General features: G+C 34.6%; 1 protein-coding gene and 2 non-coding genes across 3 annotated transcripts in view; all 3 read left to right on the top strand.

Annotated features, from left to right (window-relative positions):
- Positions 1–1,074: 1,074 nt before the first annotated feature.
- On the top strand, positions 1,075–1,141 carry Smp_tRNA_01770_Gln_TTG.1.1. Its single transcript has one exon. It is a non-coding gene (tRNA).
- Positions 1,142–9,281: 8,140 nt separating this feature from the next.
- Positions 9,282–20,126, top strand: part of Smp_128360 (putative malic enzyme) — a gene marked incomplete at its 5' end in the record, with an annotated part of 36,829 nt that continues 25,984 nt past the window's right edge. Inside the window, one exon of the mRNA XM_018788887.1 lies at positions 9,282–9,354. Coding sequence (XP_018654385.1) covers positions 9,282–9,354 — 73 coding nt within the window. The remainder of the gene's footprint in view (positions 9,355–20,126) is intronic.
- Positions 10,541–10,607, top strand: Smp_tRNA_00204_Gln_TTG.1.1. Its single transcript has one exon. It is a non-coding gene (tRNA).

The raw sequence follows: 20,126 nt of genomic DNA, 5'->3' as shown, positions 1-20,126 counted from the left end.
CACCTTCGTGGATCAGTTGAAGTTAGACATTAACACCGTTGGATGCCAGCTCAGTGGTCTATCGGTTAAGGGCTTCGGCTCGAGACTGGTAGGTCCTGGGTTCGAATCTCACTCGCGAGAGCGGGTTCGTGGATGCGCACTGCTGAGGAGTCCCGTAATAGGACGAAACGGCCGTCCAGTGTTTCCAGGTTTTCCGTGGTGGTCTAGCTTCAATTGACTCACGCTTTCAACTATAATATTTGAAACAATCTTGATAGTTGAACTGACTTCTACATAAACAGGTGAAATTAAAAAGATAAGCAGTTGAAAGTAAATGTTACTAAGGACGAATTAGAGCTTGTGGCCTATGACTTAAACATCGCAATGATTCACTTTTCAATTCATCTACTAGTTAAACACTTCTGACCAATATTTATCATTAATAAGTGGATACACTTGATGTTGTTAGAATAATTTACCATTCAGCAGTTATATCTGTTTAACTATGTGATTCAGTGCTAAATGTTATTAGGCCGCTCACAATAATTACTTTTTATACTAGAATCAGTTTTCATTATATTTATATTATTTGAGTTACCATGCTTTGTTTTGATGATATTCACCTTTTGACCCGTAATATCTATTATTTCATCATTGAATAGTAACAACACCATCGTATCTGTGCTTGTATACATCGTATCGTTAAAGTGCACATTGGTAAATTCATTCAATTTTTGGTTTAATTAGATAAAAGTAAATAATTATAATGAGCCTTCTCTAATATTTTTTGTCGATAACATCCGCTACCATTTGTAAAATACTGCGTAATATCGGTTAAAAATAAATTAGATCATAAATTCTGATAAAATCTCAGTCGTAATATTAAATACTAAAGTAAAATCTATGTTGAAGGAACAAAGTGAATTTTGTGATTACTAATTTACTCTTGTTTAACGAATATCAGCTAACAATCGGTATGCACATATGCCAATAAGAGACTGATCAATTGCAGTCCTAAACATCAATGGGAAGATTCAAACAAGTAATACTGAGTTTCAACTTCACCCCATTGCACAAACAAGTGGCTATCAGGACTCAATAGCTAAGTGGATAACGCAATGGCGTTTGAAGCGAAAGGTACTGGGTTCGAGTCCCAGAGTGAACATCAACTCTGAGATGCAGGTACATCCAGCTGACCAGTCCCAAATAGGACGAAAGACGCATTCTGCAATACACTGATACTCACTATTCATCTTTGCTTACAATGCTTGTGAATTGCGGCAATATCGAGACAGGATGCACAGGATGCACATATGCCAATAAGAGACTGATCAATTGCAGTCCTAAACATTAATGTGAAGATTCAAACAAACAATACCAAGTGAATTTAATCAGAATATTAGTTTTCGAGATATTCATTTTTAATGTGTAGCATTGACTTTGAGTGTTATTTCAATTGTTCATTACAGACAGAATGTTAAATTAGTTGAATAACTTGGAGTCGTTCCACTTTCTATCTCACTACAATGTCGATTCCATAGTCTCAACAAAGTCATGGAAATGTGTTATAGGCTATGATTAAATTCATTAAGTCAAATATCATACAGGTCAAAGTTTGTATAAAGCATCATCAGTACATCCTTTACATGGAAGTTTTATCATGAGAAGTTTTCTTTGATGTCTAGCTTAGTGAATTACAAAAGATAAAAACAAAGTTTCTGGCAACAAAATTTCAAATCATCTTCCATGTTAATGAATAGGCATCTATAAACCACTTGCATTTGTCAAAACACTTCTGTAGCAAAAATTCAGAATAATATAAATACAGAAATCATGTTTTAACTTTGAAAGATCAAACTATCTTGTGAAGAACAAGAGTAAAATACCTTTGTGAAACGGTTATAAAAAATTTAGTATTATTGTAAACGAACGGTTTAATGATAGTTTCCTTACTCTGTAAATTTGCTATATCCATTTGCGTATTGTGGTTATGAGAAAACATTAATTTCAAAAAATCACACACATGAAACTATGGTTCTTGTAAAGTAGGAGATGGTTTTATAATTTTTCATAATCCCAGTTATAATTCCCTGTAAAAAAAGATGAAATGAATGTCCACAAATTTTATTTTAATTGTTATAACCTACACCAAATTCCAATCCATAATTTACTGACTAGACTGGAATTTATGCTACCTATCTATAATTCGACTTTTATTAGTAAAGCATTCTGGAATAACTAGATCACACTTTTTATGGTGATTTAATGGGTTCATTTAAAGAACTAAATTGTAGGTAGAAACGTATATCTTATCACAGGAGTTAAATTTACTGAGTCTAGAAAATTGAAAAAAATGTTTCCATAAAGTTTATAGTTAAGAAAAATTAAATTGGTGGTATTTTGATTACTTGACCTAGTTAATTTACATGTACGACGGGTTTTTCTTGGGGCAGAGATACAAGTGACCTTGAGGCAATTCACCTACTCACCAGCGTCAAAAGAGGGTTATAGATTAATATGAAGAATTGGGATTAGAGTTAGAATTTAAGGTTAGGAATTAAAGTAAAAGTTTTCATAACGAACTGATATCAGCTTTAATCCCAAAATGCTCTTTAACTATATGGATGAATGGATTTCTCACTCAAATCCAAGAATTGCTATTCTTGATTTCATTGGTTCGTCCATAAATCATAGTCTTGCCCAAATATTTCTACATAAACCACGTATAGTTGATCACTCTCTGTCTCTTTGTCTTTCGGCTGAGGGTTTGGATATAAACCAACTATTTAACTTCTTATACCTTAATTGTTAGGTTAGTTAGTGAAATTCTTACAGTTCTGATGTAATTTAAGCAAACCAGAGTGAATTATTCAAATACATAATATAAATTCATCACAAGGTATGTCAAGTGCAAGAGTGGGGTAGCTTCTATGATTACCTTGACTATCCATCCATAGGTATGTTATTTGCTGTCAACTAATACTCAAAAGCTTTAAGTAATATGATTTGGTAAGTACAGTCTCGTACACAGTTTTGTTTCTACTGTTTATGCTGGCTTGTCGAGTGTTAATTATGAATGTTATTACCCGAGTCATGCAACGAATCACAAAAAAGTTTAAATACCGTAGGTAAGATCCAACTTGTTTACTCATTTTATAATCAAACAAACGCAAAATGTATTTGTATTCAGTTTTCAAGGGAATTGCAATGTGGATCTTCTTAAACTTTGATTATTAGCGTAACTATAACATTTTTTTCATGGTTTATTATCTTTCAGGATCTAAAGTAAGACTGAAATTCGGTGAAATGCTTCTGCAAGATATCTTTTAATCCTAAGTTAGTCACATCCACGAATAGATATAAAATAGTTCTACAATTAAGTCCTTATCTATAGTTTCATGTGATTAATTGAAAAAGTTTCATACTTTTTCTGCAAAATACATACTAACAGCCTGGAAAAGTGGAGCTATTTCACAGCCAATAGTATTTGTATAAACTCTTATTTCATTATTCTACCACTCATCACCTACGTATTAGCTTTTAAAAAACTTACCCTTAGCACGTATAATTTCAAAAATAAAGTTCATTGAAAATACTTGACCAGACTTCTCAGTCTACTAATTTAGTATAATCCATGAAATGTACAGAAGCAAAACCTAAGACTCATATTCGGTAGCAGCGGTGGTCGAGAAAATGAATAAAAAAGGATAAATTAGTAATACTAAATAGCCAGCTTGAAGGTTGCACAATCATGTTCAACATAAATGATAACATTTAAAAAACATTTATTTAGGAATTTTAAATAGTGGGAGCCGACTAGGTTTATGATTAACTTCACCAGAAATCTACAGTTTACAGGGTCATGAAGACAAATCGTCGTCCTCTACTTCTAAAACAATAAGATAGTTAGCTGTGATCGAAGGCCGAGAAACCCTTCTCCTTCCAGTAATGGAACTGCAAATCTATAGCTTGTTACAGGGAAGTCCGCCTCACTTAATTCGTATATTTGGGATAATTTTGCAAAACTGAAGGAGTGGAACTGGGCGTTCAGTATTTAAATGTGGTTGGCAGATAATGGAGAATTTGTCTTGTGGGCTAAAAAATCTTGATTCCAACTTAAAAGGGATTCGGAATTCCTTGGGATCTAATAAGTTATAAACCCACTCTAGTCACCCACTATAATTAAATCTCATTTCTTGACGTCGCTCCATTACCTCGTGGACCAAACGTTTAGACCAAAGGCTCAGAGAATTATTCACAAAGCAAGTCAACTCAAGAAGTTTTAAGATGTGGTTCATAACAAAGGCCAGTGGAAATCCTGTCTCATACCTTTACAAAATTAAGATATGTCTTAAATGAGCAACATCAACCTTGATTATTTTCGCAGTTAGACCTTGTCCTTTAGTATACTAGCTTTGTTTATTTATCAGTTAGTTATGTAACCATGTCCTCTTCATCATTTTATTATTTCACATTGTATGGCGTGTTTTTCTGGCACCACAATGTTCCAAAACTTTTATCTTGTATGAAAAAAATAAGCAAAAAAAATTCTCAGACAAATATATAGGAGTCATATGTGGGTGTGATGTTTAAATAAATCAATGACTTCTTCGTATTGATGACTGTTGTAATTTTGAATTCCAAATACAATACATTCGTTCGGGCTCATCTAATACTTCTTGATTACATTGCGTTATTCCTGGGATTACTAGTTTATACTACAATTCAAATACTTCTGATTATCATATTGGCGTCGCGATTGAGCCTGTGATGGAACGGTTAGATATAAATTCAGATTTTAATGCTTTTGAGGCGTACATGGAGAGGTTCGAAATCTGGACTATGACCAAGGAAGATGATGAAGATTTTAATATTGTGGCCCATTTTCTTACATTCATCGGGAAAGAAGCATACAGCCTCATAAAGACTTTGGCACTTCCAGACAAACCGATTTCACTCCCCTATGAAACTCTCAAGCAACTACTGTTGGATCATGTAAAGTATACAAATTCTGAATGCGGTAAGAGAGAAAAATCCGATAAAATGACTCGACAGAACATCAGGAATTCCACTACTCTATTAAGTCGTCGCAGTTCGATGCGTAATAAAAGTTATCCAGACAATACTTCATTGAGCTTTGAAACAGTCCATGAAGATGAGCACGAGTTTAGTAAATGCATGTTCTGTGGCAAGTTTTACCCATGTAATTCATGTATAATTCGTAATTCTAAATGCTTTAAATGTGGTATAACTGGACATATTCAGTCAGTTTGTAATACCATGGTTCATTTTGCTGAAAGTAATGCTAAGATGGATGCTTCTAATGATCAGTTATCTTTATCTAGAAGTGGTATAACGTCACTTAACAGTTCAGAGTTGAATGAAACCCAGAATCATTGTGCGACAAAAATTTTTAGTCAACAAACTTATCGGATTTCTCATGTCATTGTACCAGATATGGTTTGTCGTAATAATTCACATACTTCTGATGGAATTTCTTACAACTCTGAGAATAGAATGTTGAATGAGTCAAATCATGATCAAAAACCAGATTCAGTCATGGTAGATGCTGAATTCCCTGATGATCCATTATTCTCTAGTGAAACTCTTAATCAATTTGAGGAAAATATTTCAGAGAAATCGAATTCTGATATCATATCAAATGTCAGTGGTCCTCACAATCAATTTATCTCTAATGATATTCCTAATGAATGTGAAAAATATGTTCTGAATGAGTCGAATTGTAGTCATATTTCTGATGTTATTGTATCCGATATTGGATACTCTCACGAACAATGTATGTTGAATAGAATCCCTAGTCAGGGGTATAATGAATCAGAGGGGATAGCAAAATTTACCGAAATAATCAGAGAACCAACTTGCCCAGAAGTGAAGTTTGCACAGACAGAGAATCCAAATCAAGTCCAAGATTATCCTAATGAATATGAGGCAGATGAATGTTTTCTATTCGATTGTTTCGCAGGTAAATCGAACCTAGTTGAATCACATGTGTTAATTACATATATCAATGCATATCCATCTGTGTATTTTAATATGAATAACAAAAAGAATATGTATCATGATTTTTATTCAAGTCAAAGTCACATGATGGAATACCTCAAATTATATATCAGTGTTTATCCCCAAATACTCACATACAGTAGTCGATGCGTGAGATTTGAGAAGATAATGCAAATTGGGAACGTCATATTGGCTAAAATATTGCGACGTAAGGACCCAACATTATTTCGTGGGGGAGGATATTGTTGGAAAGTCTATGATGCAAATTCTAAATATCAATGGTTTCACTACAAAACCGACATGCCGGTTGTATACAATTCCAGAACCCAGGTGAGTCTGTTCCAATTTCCGTTGTTAATTCTAATACTTACGAGTGCATTCTAGATAATACAGAGTCTACATCCAATACACCGTCAGACAGATGTAAGATGAACTTAAGAAGAAGACGAACAATCGATCACAGACACTTACACTTCAATTCGAGCTGTGGCGGATGTGATGTTTAAATAAATCAATGACTTCTTCGTATTGATGACTGTTGTAATTTTGAATTCCAAATACAATACATTCGTTCGGGCTCATCTAATACTTCTTGATTACATTGCGTTATTCCTGGGATTACTAGTTTATACTACAATTCAAATACTTCTGATTATCATAGTGGGTCATAAAAAATTCTTCTGTAAGAGATGAGTAATCTCGTAAGAGAGAGGCTAAGAAGTAAATATTTTCATTATAGGGATATTCTCTTAAATTTCAGTGACTAAATCGATTACTTAAAAGGTATGTACAAGTAACCTGAAGTACAAATTCTGACAATATTCATTAGCTTTCTAGAACTGCTGCAAAGGGCTTATTTTTCAATTTTCCATAAGAGGGATGAAGTGTACGAAGTCTTGTTATGAAGTTACCATATCACTAGTTTAACTTAGCATAAGGTATATAAAGGATAAAATTCCTACCAATGAATCACTATAACCGAGTTAATGGAAAACAACGACCAATGTGACAGAAAATCAATGGATGACCTATGAAAGCTTTACAAATGTAGACAAATAAATAGTTAACTTCCCATGACGGTCAGAAATCCAGTCTTTCGGTCTTTTTGATGAATCATTAACCTTTTGTATGCCCAAGACTTCAATTAACCATAGTATACGCCCTTTCACACTTTTGTACTACACTACAAAGGCCATGTTATGATCGATCTTATTGATCTATTATTATTATTATTTTATCGGGTCATACAATTGATTTCGTTCACACAAAAATCTTTCAAAAAGCTTTTAATTCTTACAAGGAAAGACAAACAGCTGAAGCCTTATACATATGGGCTAATCCAAACAATATTAATAGGAGAGATGGAATACAATTAGCTGTACCATGGCAGCTAATCGTTAATAAGTAATATCCTTAATGTTTATATCTAATTCATATTATCTAAAATGACAACAATTACACTCAATGATTCTAATCAGTTGTCTTATCGGAATTTGTTAAACAATTCACAGGAACATTAAAAATGACACATACATACAGTCAAAAATTACGCTCTTCAAATTTCACCTTTATATTTTATTTTTATTTTGTTTAATTATCTTCATGTTATACATACTGTGACAGATATGATTCATATCATATATATTACAAATTGTATGTTTTTCCTTATAAATTCACTGATAAGAGACAATATATAATGTGAATGTAATTTTCTCCTCTCACCTCTTACGTTTTCTATACATTATGTTATATGAACACTCATCACTTCACATCACACACCTTTTTGCACACTAATACACATACCTAGTTTAGACTTATTGTTAACGTTGATTGGATGACCTATTCAGTGTATAATGAACTCGGAGAACCATGTACCTATTTATATTCGATAATTTTGATGTTTGATTATAATTCCTTGAAAAAGCTTGGACCAGATTGCCAGGCAAAACGTTGGATTTACTACAAATTCATTCTCTGAGATTTTACAAATATATATTATTCCTATATAATGTTTTATCATTTTCTTTATTATCTTTGTTTCCTCTCACCCTCCATTTATCTAGTTGATCTTTTGCTTTTATATATAAATGTTCTTGACAAGTATATACGTAGTCAGATTGTTCAAAATGTATTGCTCTAATACTTCACGTAGTTCTGATAATCTTCAACTTCTCATTACACTATCCAGATATATCAAAGGGACTAGTTGTTTTAAATCATTGACTGATTAGTGGATGACCTTTGTTTTTATCATTGATTAACTGGACGTTACAAAAAATCATAACTGGTCATCTTTTTCAATTGCTGTTTTGAGGATACGTTTTATGGACAGCTGCTCAAATTTCTCGACTATAGTTCATTTTGTTAATGTGAGATTTTTCATTATCTGAGTGTCATGGGTCTTCTGAAGGTTTAGTTTCACTATCAGTTACCTCCTGACGGCATCAGATGGTTCATCTAAAACAGTTATAGTGAGCTCAAACGTTTATTGTTCTTTTAGCGATCCCTTTCTCCGGAATTTGTCTGTGAATTATAAGTTGCTTCTGAGATAAATATTCTTAGAGTGAAATAAAACTAAGCTTCCAGTTTGCTGGAAAGTCTCATTACTTCACGATGGAAAAGTTACTCGATTTCTGGCATTGTGTTAGCATATATTGAAAAGTAAATTTCAATGGAATGAAAGACAACCATATTAGCTCGTTTGAGGGTCGTCACAGTGATCTATATACATCTCAGTGATGCTACATACTTCATCTACGTCATTTGTCTCAAGTGTCTCAGTTTAATTCACCAAATAATTAAGATAACCATTTTGCATTCATCGAGTAATATTCATTATCGAAGTCCATACTTTCTATTTAATTTTTCTTCACTACTATATTGAACAATCACTTTTGGCCATCTAGGATCCTTGTACTGATCCTTTTTTATTTGATGTGGTCTTATAATGATTGTCTTTGGTAGTGGCTAAAAGTGGGAACCATGAGGAACGCTTCATTTTTAATATGCATGAAGAACAAATTATACGCAATATTCAGTCGTTCATACAACGTACCTATATGCTGATAAAGACTAATTAGTCAAGTTCTGCAAATAGTTTACAATAAATACAAACTGATGGTAGATAATCGACACTATATTTTTTTGGATTGATAGTTAGGTTTGTGCCTTTCTTGGAAGTCATATTTACTTTCAATATATAGATCAACACAACGTTGATATTTCGTCTGTTGTAACACAAAAATGATAATTTTAGATTTACAGCACCAGAGCCTGATGAAGAAGATATGGAAACGATCGTTCGCTTCAATACTTCGATTTTTAATATTTCTAATGTCATTATGTATTATAATTGTCTTCATCAACGGGTAAACATTACTGATAACTTTTATAGATGTCTATCAATTTTTAAAGGACTATAGACAACTTAAACATTTTATCACTGAAAAAATTGTGTATCATTAGTCCATTAGTATTCACACACAGTAAACAAATGATATTGCTTATCAATGAAACAGACAAGTTATCGCCTATTGTTTACCCGTTTGATGATTAACTTTACTAACCTCCTCATTGACGTTGCATACTACGAATAATATCCTTATACGAAAAAGTCGGTACATAATTCCATCTTTTTTTCTTAAATTTATCACCATCACTACCCTGATTTTAACAAAGGGTTTTGTATTACGTTGAAATGTGTGAAAAAGTTTTAAGTCACAATTCATGATAAAATTATTTACATTTATCCATATGATGTTGAATGTGATAAACGTATCAGCTTTGTGTTATTTCGTAAGCGTATAGATATTTTGTCATTAGTTTTGAACATAGGAAACACTAATTAATGATCCATTTTTTAATAGTTCTTTATGAAAACTGATTTCATATTGGTTAGTTCTTCAGGAATAATAGTTAGTACTAACTAACTCCTTGGTTCAATGTATAAACAATAAACTTGACATAGTATTACTTGTTTGAATCTTCCCATCGATTTGTTAGGACTGCAACTGGTCAGTCTCTTATTGGCATATGTGCATCCTGTGCGTATTGCCTCAATATAGCCTTATTTCACAAGCATTATAAGCAAAGATGGGTAGTGGCTAGCAATGGAATCGAGGACGTGCATACTGAGTTTGTCACACTGTCAAAACCAGCACTGAAATCTAGATTAGTCCAACTAACGAGTCCCAAGAAAGATGAAACGTGTCTTGTATCCCACACAGTCTAAATATAATAAATGTCAAGTTTATTGTAAGCAAAGATGGATAGTGAGTAGCAGTGGAATCCAGGAATCATGTTTCTTCCTATTTGGGACTCGTCAACTGGATGTACCTGCATCTCAGAGTTGATGTTCACTCTGGGACTCAAATTTAGTACCTTTCCCTTCAAGGCAATTGAGGCAATACGCACAGTATGCACATATGCCAATAAGAGACTGATCAATTGCAGTCCTAGACATCAATGGGAAGAGGAGAACTTTATGATACCAAATGAATTCAAACTTCACCCGAATGATCATGCAAGTGGCTATCAGGACTCAGTAGCTAAGTGGATAACGCAATGGCGTTTGAAGCGAAAGGTACTGGGTTCGAGTCCCAGAGTGAACATCAACTCTGAGATGCAGGTACATCCAGCTGACGAGTCCCAAATAGGACGAAACATGATTCCTGGATTCCACTGCTACTCACTATCCATCTTTGCTTACAATAAACTTGACATTTATTATATTTGGACTGTGTGGGATACAAGACACGTTTCATCTTTCTTGGGACTCGTTAGTTGGACTAATCTAGATTTCAGTGCTGGTTTTGACATTGTGACAAAAATCAGTATCTTTAGCTTCAAGTGCTAATACGTTGTCCTCTGATTTATTGAATTCAGTTAGCCAGTAACTTGTTCATCAACACTATGATCCAGAACGAAACGCCATCCCCGTATTCCATTATTTCCTACAATTTGAGTATGATGAAACTTGCAACTAAGAGACAATGTCAAAGCAATTCACTGGGGAAGATGGGAGGAAAGTAGACACTAAAAAGAACTATATATTTATAGTTAAGCCTTGTTATTATCAACAAACTTACTCAACTTACTTCAAGAGAAATACAGATATGAATATAAGTTAAAGGGATTTATATAAGGTTTGTGTATAATCTGTTTAGTAGCCATAGATTACATAGACCGAATATTGCTAAATGAATCGGCCTACCCAATTACAGAATAATGAGCACGTTTGTACTCTCTCAACTCTCATTCGCTGATGAATTAGTCATTTCCTTTCCAGTTATTACATAAAGAAGATCATTTAACAGAGGTTTGTGTTCTGGTTGAAAATGTAATTTGGCGAGGAATCGATTTAAAAACACAATCAGAATATTCTAGTTCCAGGGGAGTCTAAAAGAAAATAACTCATTGTTACGTAACTTTTCATACTGTTCAAAGGCTATGTTCTTTGGGAAAGGTTATAATATGATAAAACCAAGAATTCCTCCAGTAAAATCGAGTCTTTGTAAATTAAAAATAACAATTAATTACGGTCATCTGCTGACTAGTTTCATAAAACGTTCCTAATCAGTTATTAGGTTTTGATTCAATGCTGTTGTTCTTAATTTTAGATAACATAGATTAAGCAGATGATTCTAATAATAATATAATATTTCTCGAAGCACAGTACATTAAAATTATTACCGTTAGAAGGATATGATAAATCCAAGGAATGCTATGTAGTGTGATTGATCGCAGACTTCATTCAGATACTTTTACCTTTGATCATATGACTTATCAAAGGATTTCTATAACCTTAATTCAAGCAGTGTTTATTCAATAATGAGACTCTACAACCAATCTTCTTAATCTACTGTCGCAGAGATGGAGAGAATACAAAATACTTTACAGTATTTCTCTTTCTGTCGTCTAAAGTACATTAATAATTCATTGTCTGCTACTAAACATGTAACGGAGACCATTTTATATTCTTATTTAAATTTAATTGCGATAACTAATCCGTAATCTGTTCTTCATTTATTTATCTATTCATTAACAATATAAGTTACTAAGTAATTGAAACTTAATAACTGACTATATCGAAAGTGCCTTGTTTTCTAATCAACTTTCAGTTAATTCAGCCAAAATGTCTGTTACACTTAAACACATAAAATCAACATTAATAGTTGTGTACAAATTTATGTATATTATAAACCTAAATATTTACATGATTTTTTTGACTATGTCACCACACATTAAGTAATCGGATTGATAATAATGATGCAAATGATTATTTTATGTCATTGTACTTAAATGACCATTTTACCATCAGTGGATAAATTTAAATTTAATGGAGAGTGTATACGTTAAACAATTGGAACACAAACATAATCTGAGATTCAAATAATTTAATTCATGGGTAAACAAAAACTGGATTGATGCTGACAGTTGCCACTCAAGACAAATCCGTTTGATAAGGTATACTTTGATTGTGAATATACATTAAACAAAACCATTTCATAACATTATGAATACACGAGGACACATTTATACTGAAGCATTTAATACTGTAGTGTTTAATTCATCAGTGAATATGATGAATATACCATACTCGCCCCTTTTCCACGAACGTTTTAAATTATTTGTATGTATATATAGTTTTGAATGATCTTAAGACTTTATTAATTGATATCACGATACCTATTCTTGTTGTCTTTTTGTGTTTAAGAGTATGTTCTAGAGTGAGGAAATCGACAGACTCCTTGAGGTCTTTATACACAGTCGATTAGTTTCCAGTACTATGGTAGCTAATAATTTAAAAAGTCATATTCGACAGTCAAGCCACCAGAACTATAGGAATTCGGTCGTATAGATTAGGACTTCAATGTCTAGAATAGTGTATTTGAATTTATGTTATGATGGATGGGCAGATGTAAGTTATCATTTAACGTTTTATGGCATAAACTTTAATCCTTGATTATTAATTTTTTAACTGACAGCTTGTACTCACACTACTTAGATCAGATAATTTGTATATCACTAAACGCTTTACATTATTAATATATATTTACATAGTCAGTTTTTCATTAGTTTATATTTTAAAATCTGTTCACGTTTTGTTCAGCAATAAGTAAAATCATTAGTTCAGCCACTTCAGATATTTCAGTATTTTATCATACATATTGATTCGTCATGACGTTTTGTAGTATTATTTCTATCGAACCACTAAAAAGTAAATGATGATGGTAATTCCTCAAGCATTTTTGATCATACTTTGTTGATAAACAGTGAGGCGGAAAACCTGCGAATTTCTATGCTCCCTCTTTACCAGTCTTGAATATTTCTGGTGGAGTGTCGACATAAACGAATGAAGTGTTACTTTCCAGTCAAAGTTATAATCAAGGCTTATGCTGGAGAAAATCACTCCTTTAAGAAATTCGTTTAAAAAGTGCCGAAACGAACGAATTCATGGGTACTATTGAGCACAGTAAAAAAACGTCAGAGCTTTTCAAAGGCGCCCGCCGTTTCGTTTTAACGACCTTGAATGGCCTGACAAGAGGCGGTCATTCCGTATTTGAGTTGTTGAGGGTCTGTCAGGTGTCCGTTGGGTTACACGAATATCAGGTTTTCCCATATTTGAGTCGTGTTTTGCTGCAATTAAATCGCAAAATCATTGCGAAAAGTGTTAATTTAGCTTTCTCTGTTTTGTAGTGTACAATTTGTCTCTTTTGTTGTTTCGTAACCTGGCTGGGATACCAATTACCCTACTGAATCTCACTGTCCTTGTTTAAAATTTGTTGGGGTCCACAAAACTGCATATTGAGAATAAATTAACAGTAAAAGATACTCTGAGTTTGTGTGAATCTTTCTCAGATACCTTACGTAGTAATATACCAGTCCAGTCGAAAACGATATTTATAATGGATAGAACTGTATATTAGCAAGTTATGTAGTATTCATAAATATTTTAACGCTCAATTGCTTCAACCTACATTTTATAAACAACTACCAGCACCCAAGTTCATCACTATCATAACTAGGAAAATGAGTCATATGTAAATGAATTTAGAGCTCATTTTTGCTTGAAACTCTGACTTCGGTCTGTTTTTGACTTGATAAATGGTGTATTTCTTTTGCTCGAGTTTGCATTGTTACTAATAACCAAATTAGGATTGCTAAACATTCATTCAGGTTATGAGCAACAAATACGTTAGCTGCTAATAGACTGTAATAAACGCTATGTAACAAGCACAAAGATTACGAAAATTGACGTGTGACGTTAAAAATGCTGTAAATAGCTGGTAAAGAACGACATCTAAAATCCTCGACAACATGTAATATGTGAGCGAGAATCAGTGGCATGACTTTTCGGCTATGCCGTACTATTGTAGTAGACTTATTCAAAAGGCGTACAACTTGTTACACTGTGATGTTTGTATGAACCAATGATTCCTTTGTACTTGATGACTGCTTGATTTTGAATTCCGAATACAATACATTCATTTGTGTTCATCTAATACTTCGTGATTAAATTACGTTTTTTCTGGGATTTCCAGTTTATGCTATAATTCAAATACTTCTGATTATCACATATGCGTCGTGATGGAGCCTGTAATAGAACAGTTGGACATTCATCCAACTTCTGAAGCTTATGAGGATTACTTTGAAAGGTTTGAGATATGGAGCATGACCAAGAAAGATGTGAAGGGTGCTCAAATTATGGCACATTTTCTTACATTCATCAGTAAAGAAGCCTTTGGCATATCCTGAAAAGCCTGTCTTACTCCCTTATACAACTCTAAAGGAACTACTATTAAATCATGTAAAGTGCACCAGTTTTGAATGTCGTGAGAGAGCAAAATTTCATAAGATGGTTCGTCAGAATAGCCAAAAGGTTAGGGAATTCATTGTAGCGGTAAATAAATTCCCAAAATCAATAGCTCTGTAAGTGTTTGACATTAGATGCTGACCACATTAGCTTTAATGGACTCATTCAGCTGAAGGCGCTCGGTCATGCATCCGCACCAGATCACGAGCGGGAACGCCGTGCTCAACATCTTCTACGATCATTAGCCAGGTTAGATCAGTCACTTCTCGATATATTGATAATCTATCAAATATATCTTTCAACCTCCTTGCTTCTGACTTTTGATTTTACTGGGTGGGCGCGTTTCAATTACAGAAGAGGTTGCTCGTAAAGTGTTTTCAAACTACAATACTGGTGGTATCTTCAAGGTTGTTAATATCTTAATACGAAAAGTCTATGGACGAAAATGTTGCTTACAAAAATGCATGTAACAGGGGAACTATGACATCATGAGTAATGATGTTTACAGCCTTACATTTGCATGATACTTCACTAATGGTTATCCACAAATACTCATAGCTAACTACTAAACACATGAATATACCTTTATCACTGGGAAGGAACGGTCCCCTAAAAAGATTGACGGTGACAACGTAAGTAAGGAGTTTAATTTCACTTCTTTCGTCTACCTCTGTAATGAGTCAAGGTTTCGCTTTGAGTGTAGACTTCACAGTTGATAATCTGAAGGACATCGCTTTTATAGCTGGAATGGCTCAGCAAAATGTTGCATAGTGTTTGAAAGAATATAGCCAAATAGTTATAAGCAAAGATAATTGTTGCGAAACATTGTTTTTGTTTAGTGCAGTGGAGGACACTGGTCAGTGGCCTATGTCCCTCCACAAAGGGTGACAGAAGTAGTAGATACAATTGATTTCTCATGCTGAATACGTAAAGATTTTCGTCTCAGTGATAAATTTATCAACTAATGCCGGTAAGATCTAAGGACACGGAATAGCTGAGGAGGCAAGGTTCAATTGACAAACATGGAAAATACATTATAATAACTGCGGCGCCTCATATGTCTTGAGCGCCGAATCTAAGTTTCGGGTGTGCAAGGACTGCGTGCTTGACTGTGTCTCCGGTTTGTTAATAAATGTTAGTGATTCTAGGTAACCATGCAAATCCTTAGTGGATAGTATTGTACACATTTTGGGATTCTTTATTTCCGTTTGCCTCCATTGTGTTTGAACTTCATCAACTATACATATGATCTCATTGTATAAAAGCATAATGTAGGTGAAAACATTACCAAATAGGTTTTTTTCGGTAATAGGCACTAACGTCTACATGGTTTCGACAATAAATCAGGTATTTCTGAGTTTAGCCAGCAGGTTCACACTATGAGTAGACTTGTTTTCCAAGTTTTAAATATCGTCTTTATTAGGTAATGTTTTTGGTTTCTTAGTTTACCGTAATACCCTGTTCCAATTTCTCATATTGCTACTGAAGATGGGTTCATGTATTGTGTTCTTAACCGCACTATAGGATTAGTAGTGCCACTTAGATACCTGGTTCGAGTTAGCTGGAACATTGTCACATATTTTTCCCGTGAGCTGAGCTTTTAAAACTAGAATAAAACCATATTTTCTATGCACGTTTATCTGACGGCGGTTTTTAAATCTTCAACTGACTAAATTTTGTCAAACTGCATCCCCTAGTGTTATGCTATGAGCAATACATTCCTACTTGACGTCAGTGGACAAGACTTCGTGTTAGGGCGTAGGGTATAAGCTTTTTGAGGCGGCTTATCATAAAGTTCTTGTCCTATTTCATTTTACTGTTGGGTGAACGGTAGCTTACAAAATCACCTGTTCTAAAAGATTAGTCAACCCATTATATTCACTTCGATTTATGTATCCAGGTAATAAATGGAGTAGTAGCTGGAGCTTTTGACTTTCACTTGCGAAGTTTAGCTTGAGTTGATCATTAACTTGCTTTCTAACAATTTTAGCTACTTTTAACGTTTTTTTCAGACTGGTTTCTTTGGGTTTAACAAGTCAACCACCACCATTCGTTGATATTCTATTTTTAAATTCCTTCACTGTTCACTTGTAACCTTGAACAAACAGGTTTGTATAAAACTTGTGAATTGGGTTATATGGATCTTAGTAGGTTGGCTTGTTTTCTTAAATGAAGAGCTCAGATCCCTAATAAATGCCAATTTTGGGGGCTAACATTCAACCCTCGTTACGTTGACACAGGAAAATTCCACCTTTAAATTCCAATAATAGAGAAATTATTTACACCATAACAACTAACTTTATGATGAACGCAATGATTATTGTAAACCTATGTTTTGTATTCATATCAACCTTACCAACCATTGTGCTTTCTGCAACCTGCAATTTTTTTCATTTTAGGCATTATATGAAGTATTTCACCATGAGGAAGATTTTGCAGCTTCTCCCCTTTCAGCAAAACCGATTCGTTAATAAGGTTGCAAACTATTCAGTACGTGGACGAGATTCAGATTTTATTCGGCTTCATGGTATCGATGTGGTCCGGGATCCGAGAACAAATCGAGTAAGTGTTCCTTGTATATATTAAATTCTTCGTCTAAAACTTTTTGGCAGTACTAAGAAAAAATACACTATTAATGACTTTCTTTTAGGGAACTGCATTCACTCTTAATGAGCGACAATTACTCGGTATACATGGGCTACTTCCACCTTCTGTATTAACTCTGGATCAACAGGTCTCAAAAATGATGGCCAATCTAAAGAATATGAACGATAATTTGCAGCGCTACGTATATCTTACTTCATTACAAGACCGAAACGAGGCTTTGTTTTATAAGGTAAGTCTAAGTTCCCATTTCTTGAGTTACCTTAATTTATTGTCCAATAAATTTGTTTTGTGGTATATTCAAGAAAAACGTGTGCTCTTATAATAGGTAGGTATGTCTGATGACTTGCCAATATAGTTTCCGACATATCACATCCAAGAATAACTTACATTAACTCAGTCAATTACAACGTAGGACCAGGTACATATATGCATCGGTCCAAGTTGCCACACCCCATTATCACAACAAGATGAACATCAAATTCATAGTAGTTACCTCAATAGTAGTAATATATGAAAGATCATGTATACGAATATAATACAAGAAGAAAGAATTAGTTCGTAGAAAGATATAAAGCAACCATACAAACCAACCATCCCCAACACTAGCCAACATAGCGCGTCGTGGTAATTGGTGTTCAGGCATACGTAACACGTGGCCTAACCATCTCAGTCGATGAAGATTCATGACCTCATCAACTGATTTGCCATCATTCCCTAATACCCTGTGTCTAACCTCACTATTACTTGCCCGGTGATCCCAGCAGATGCGAGCAATATTTCTAAGACATCTGTGATCAAATACTAGTAACTTGCGAGTCTCTTCTACTCTTTATGGCCATGTTTCACAGCCGTAAAGTAGAACAGAGCGAACTGTTGCGCAGTATACTTGTCCCTTAATTGATATATGGATATTTCGTCTTCGCCATAGGTGACGTAAGTTGGCAAAAGCCAAACGAGCCTTTTGAATCCATGCTGAGATTTCGTCAGACACCAACCCATTAGGGCTGATCAGACTTCCAAGATAAGTGAAGTTGTCGACGCGCTCGACTACTTCACTCCCTATCCTTAGTTCAGGTGTTGACGTAGGCCAGTCCTGGAGTAACAATTTACATTTAGATGTGGAGAAATGCATCCCAAACATCCTGATATTGTTACTCAGTTCTAACGGAAGACTCTGCATTTTGTCAGCGTCTTCACCAAACCGGACAATGTCATCTGTGTATTCTAAGTCGATTAGTGGACCCCCTGGTAGATCAATTCCTGAAAATTCAGTCGACGAGAGCGTTATTTCTAGAAGTAGGTCTCTGATGAAGTTGAACAAAAATGGGGATAGTGGACACCTTAATCAGACACCACATGAGGTTGCGAAATCACATGACAGTTCGTCATAAGCTCTCACTCGACTGGTAGTGTTCGAGTAAAGAGTCTTCACAAGGTTTATGTACTTCTGAGGTACACCTTTCAATGACAGAAATTACCACAGAATTTCTCGGTCTACAGAGTCAAATGCTGCTTTCAAGTCAAGAAAAACTATCATTGTCGGATGCCGATAAACATGTCTGTGCTCTAAGACCTGACGAATAGTGAATATGTGGTCGATGCAGCCACGACCTGGTCTGAAGCCAGCCTGATTTTCTCGTGTTTGCAGTTCACGAGTCTTAGTTAGGCGCCCGATAATTATTGAGGCAAGTATTTTAGATGCTATGTTAGTCAGACTAATCCCTCTATGGTTATCACAGGATGATTTTGGCCCCTTCTTATATATTGGGACAATAAGTGATTGTGACCAGTCGGTTGGGATTACATCCAACTCCCAGATTTTAGCTAAAATATTAGTCAACCTAATCACAAAAACTGGACCACCATAATTAAAGACTTCTAGAGTCAATCCATCTGAACCAGCTGCTCTTCCTCTTTTCAGACTAAGTGTAACATTTTAAACTTCAGCTAGAGTTGGAGGACCTACTTCAATGTTCCATTCAGGGTGTTTGGGAATGGTGGGTAGAGTACCTGAAGGCAGCTAAACTGCTCCTTAAGGTGTTCCGCCCATTTTTCTAAACGTCTGGGCTGAGAACAGATAAGAGTGTCGTCTTTTTCCGAGATTGTTTCACTTACACTTGACTTCTTAATTCCGGTTTCCTTACTTAGTCTGAAGAGTTGTCTGGTATTGCCTACAGCCGCTGCCTTTCCCATTTCTTTTGCTTTCGTTGCCCACCACTGCTCACGATCGTTTCTTAGGCTTTTGGTTAACCTAGATCTGATTTACTTTCGCTCTTCATCGTGTTGAAAGCCTGATGGAATGAATTTACAAGAATCCATCAGTGCAATAGACTTAGTAGAAATCCATTGGTTTTTCGTAACCTTTTGGTTTAAATCACTAATAGATGTCGCTGCTGTTTCCACAGCTATTTATATATCTTTCCAAGCAATATCTGGGTCAGTCTCGTTTTCAGAACTACCTAAATGTAAACTCGGTTGTTCCTGGAACTTACTTTTGACTTTCTCGTCATTCAGTTCAATTCTAATGGGTCTTCTTAGCGTGGTTTTTCTGCGTCCAGCGAGGCGCAAACAAATGCGTGCTCGTATTCAAGCGTGATCAGAGTCTAAAAATGTATTCCAGTACGAGCGACAATCTTCTATCGAGCCTCTCCAGCGATGACTAATGACAATATGGTCTATTTGAGTCCATCGTTGGTTTGGTGTA

This window comes from Schistosoma mansoni, chromosome W, assembly GCF_000237925.1.
Source record: "Schistosoma mansoni strain Puerto Rico chromosome W, complete genome".
NCBI lineage: Eukaryota > Metazoa > Platyhelminthes > Trematoda > Strigeidida > Schistosomatidae > Schistosoma > Schistosoma mansoni.
The sequence above is the reverse complement of the archived record's forward strand: the minus strand, read 5'-3'. Positions and strand labels throughout refer to the sequence as shown.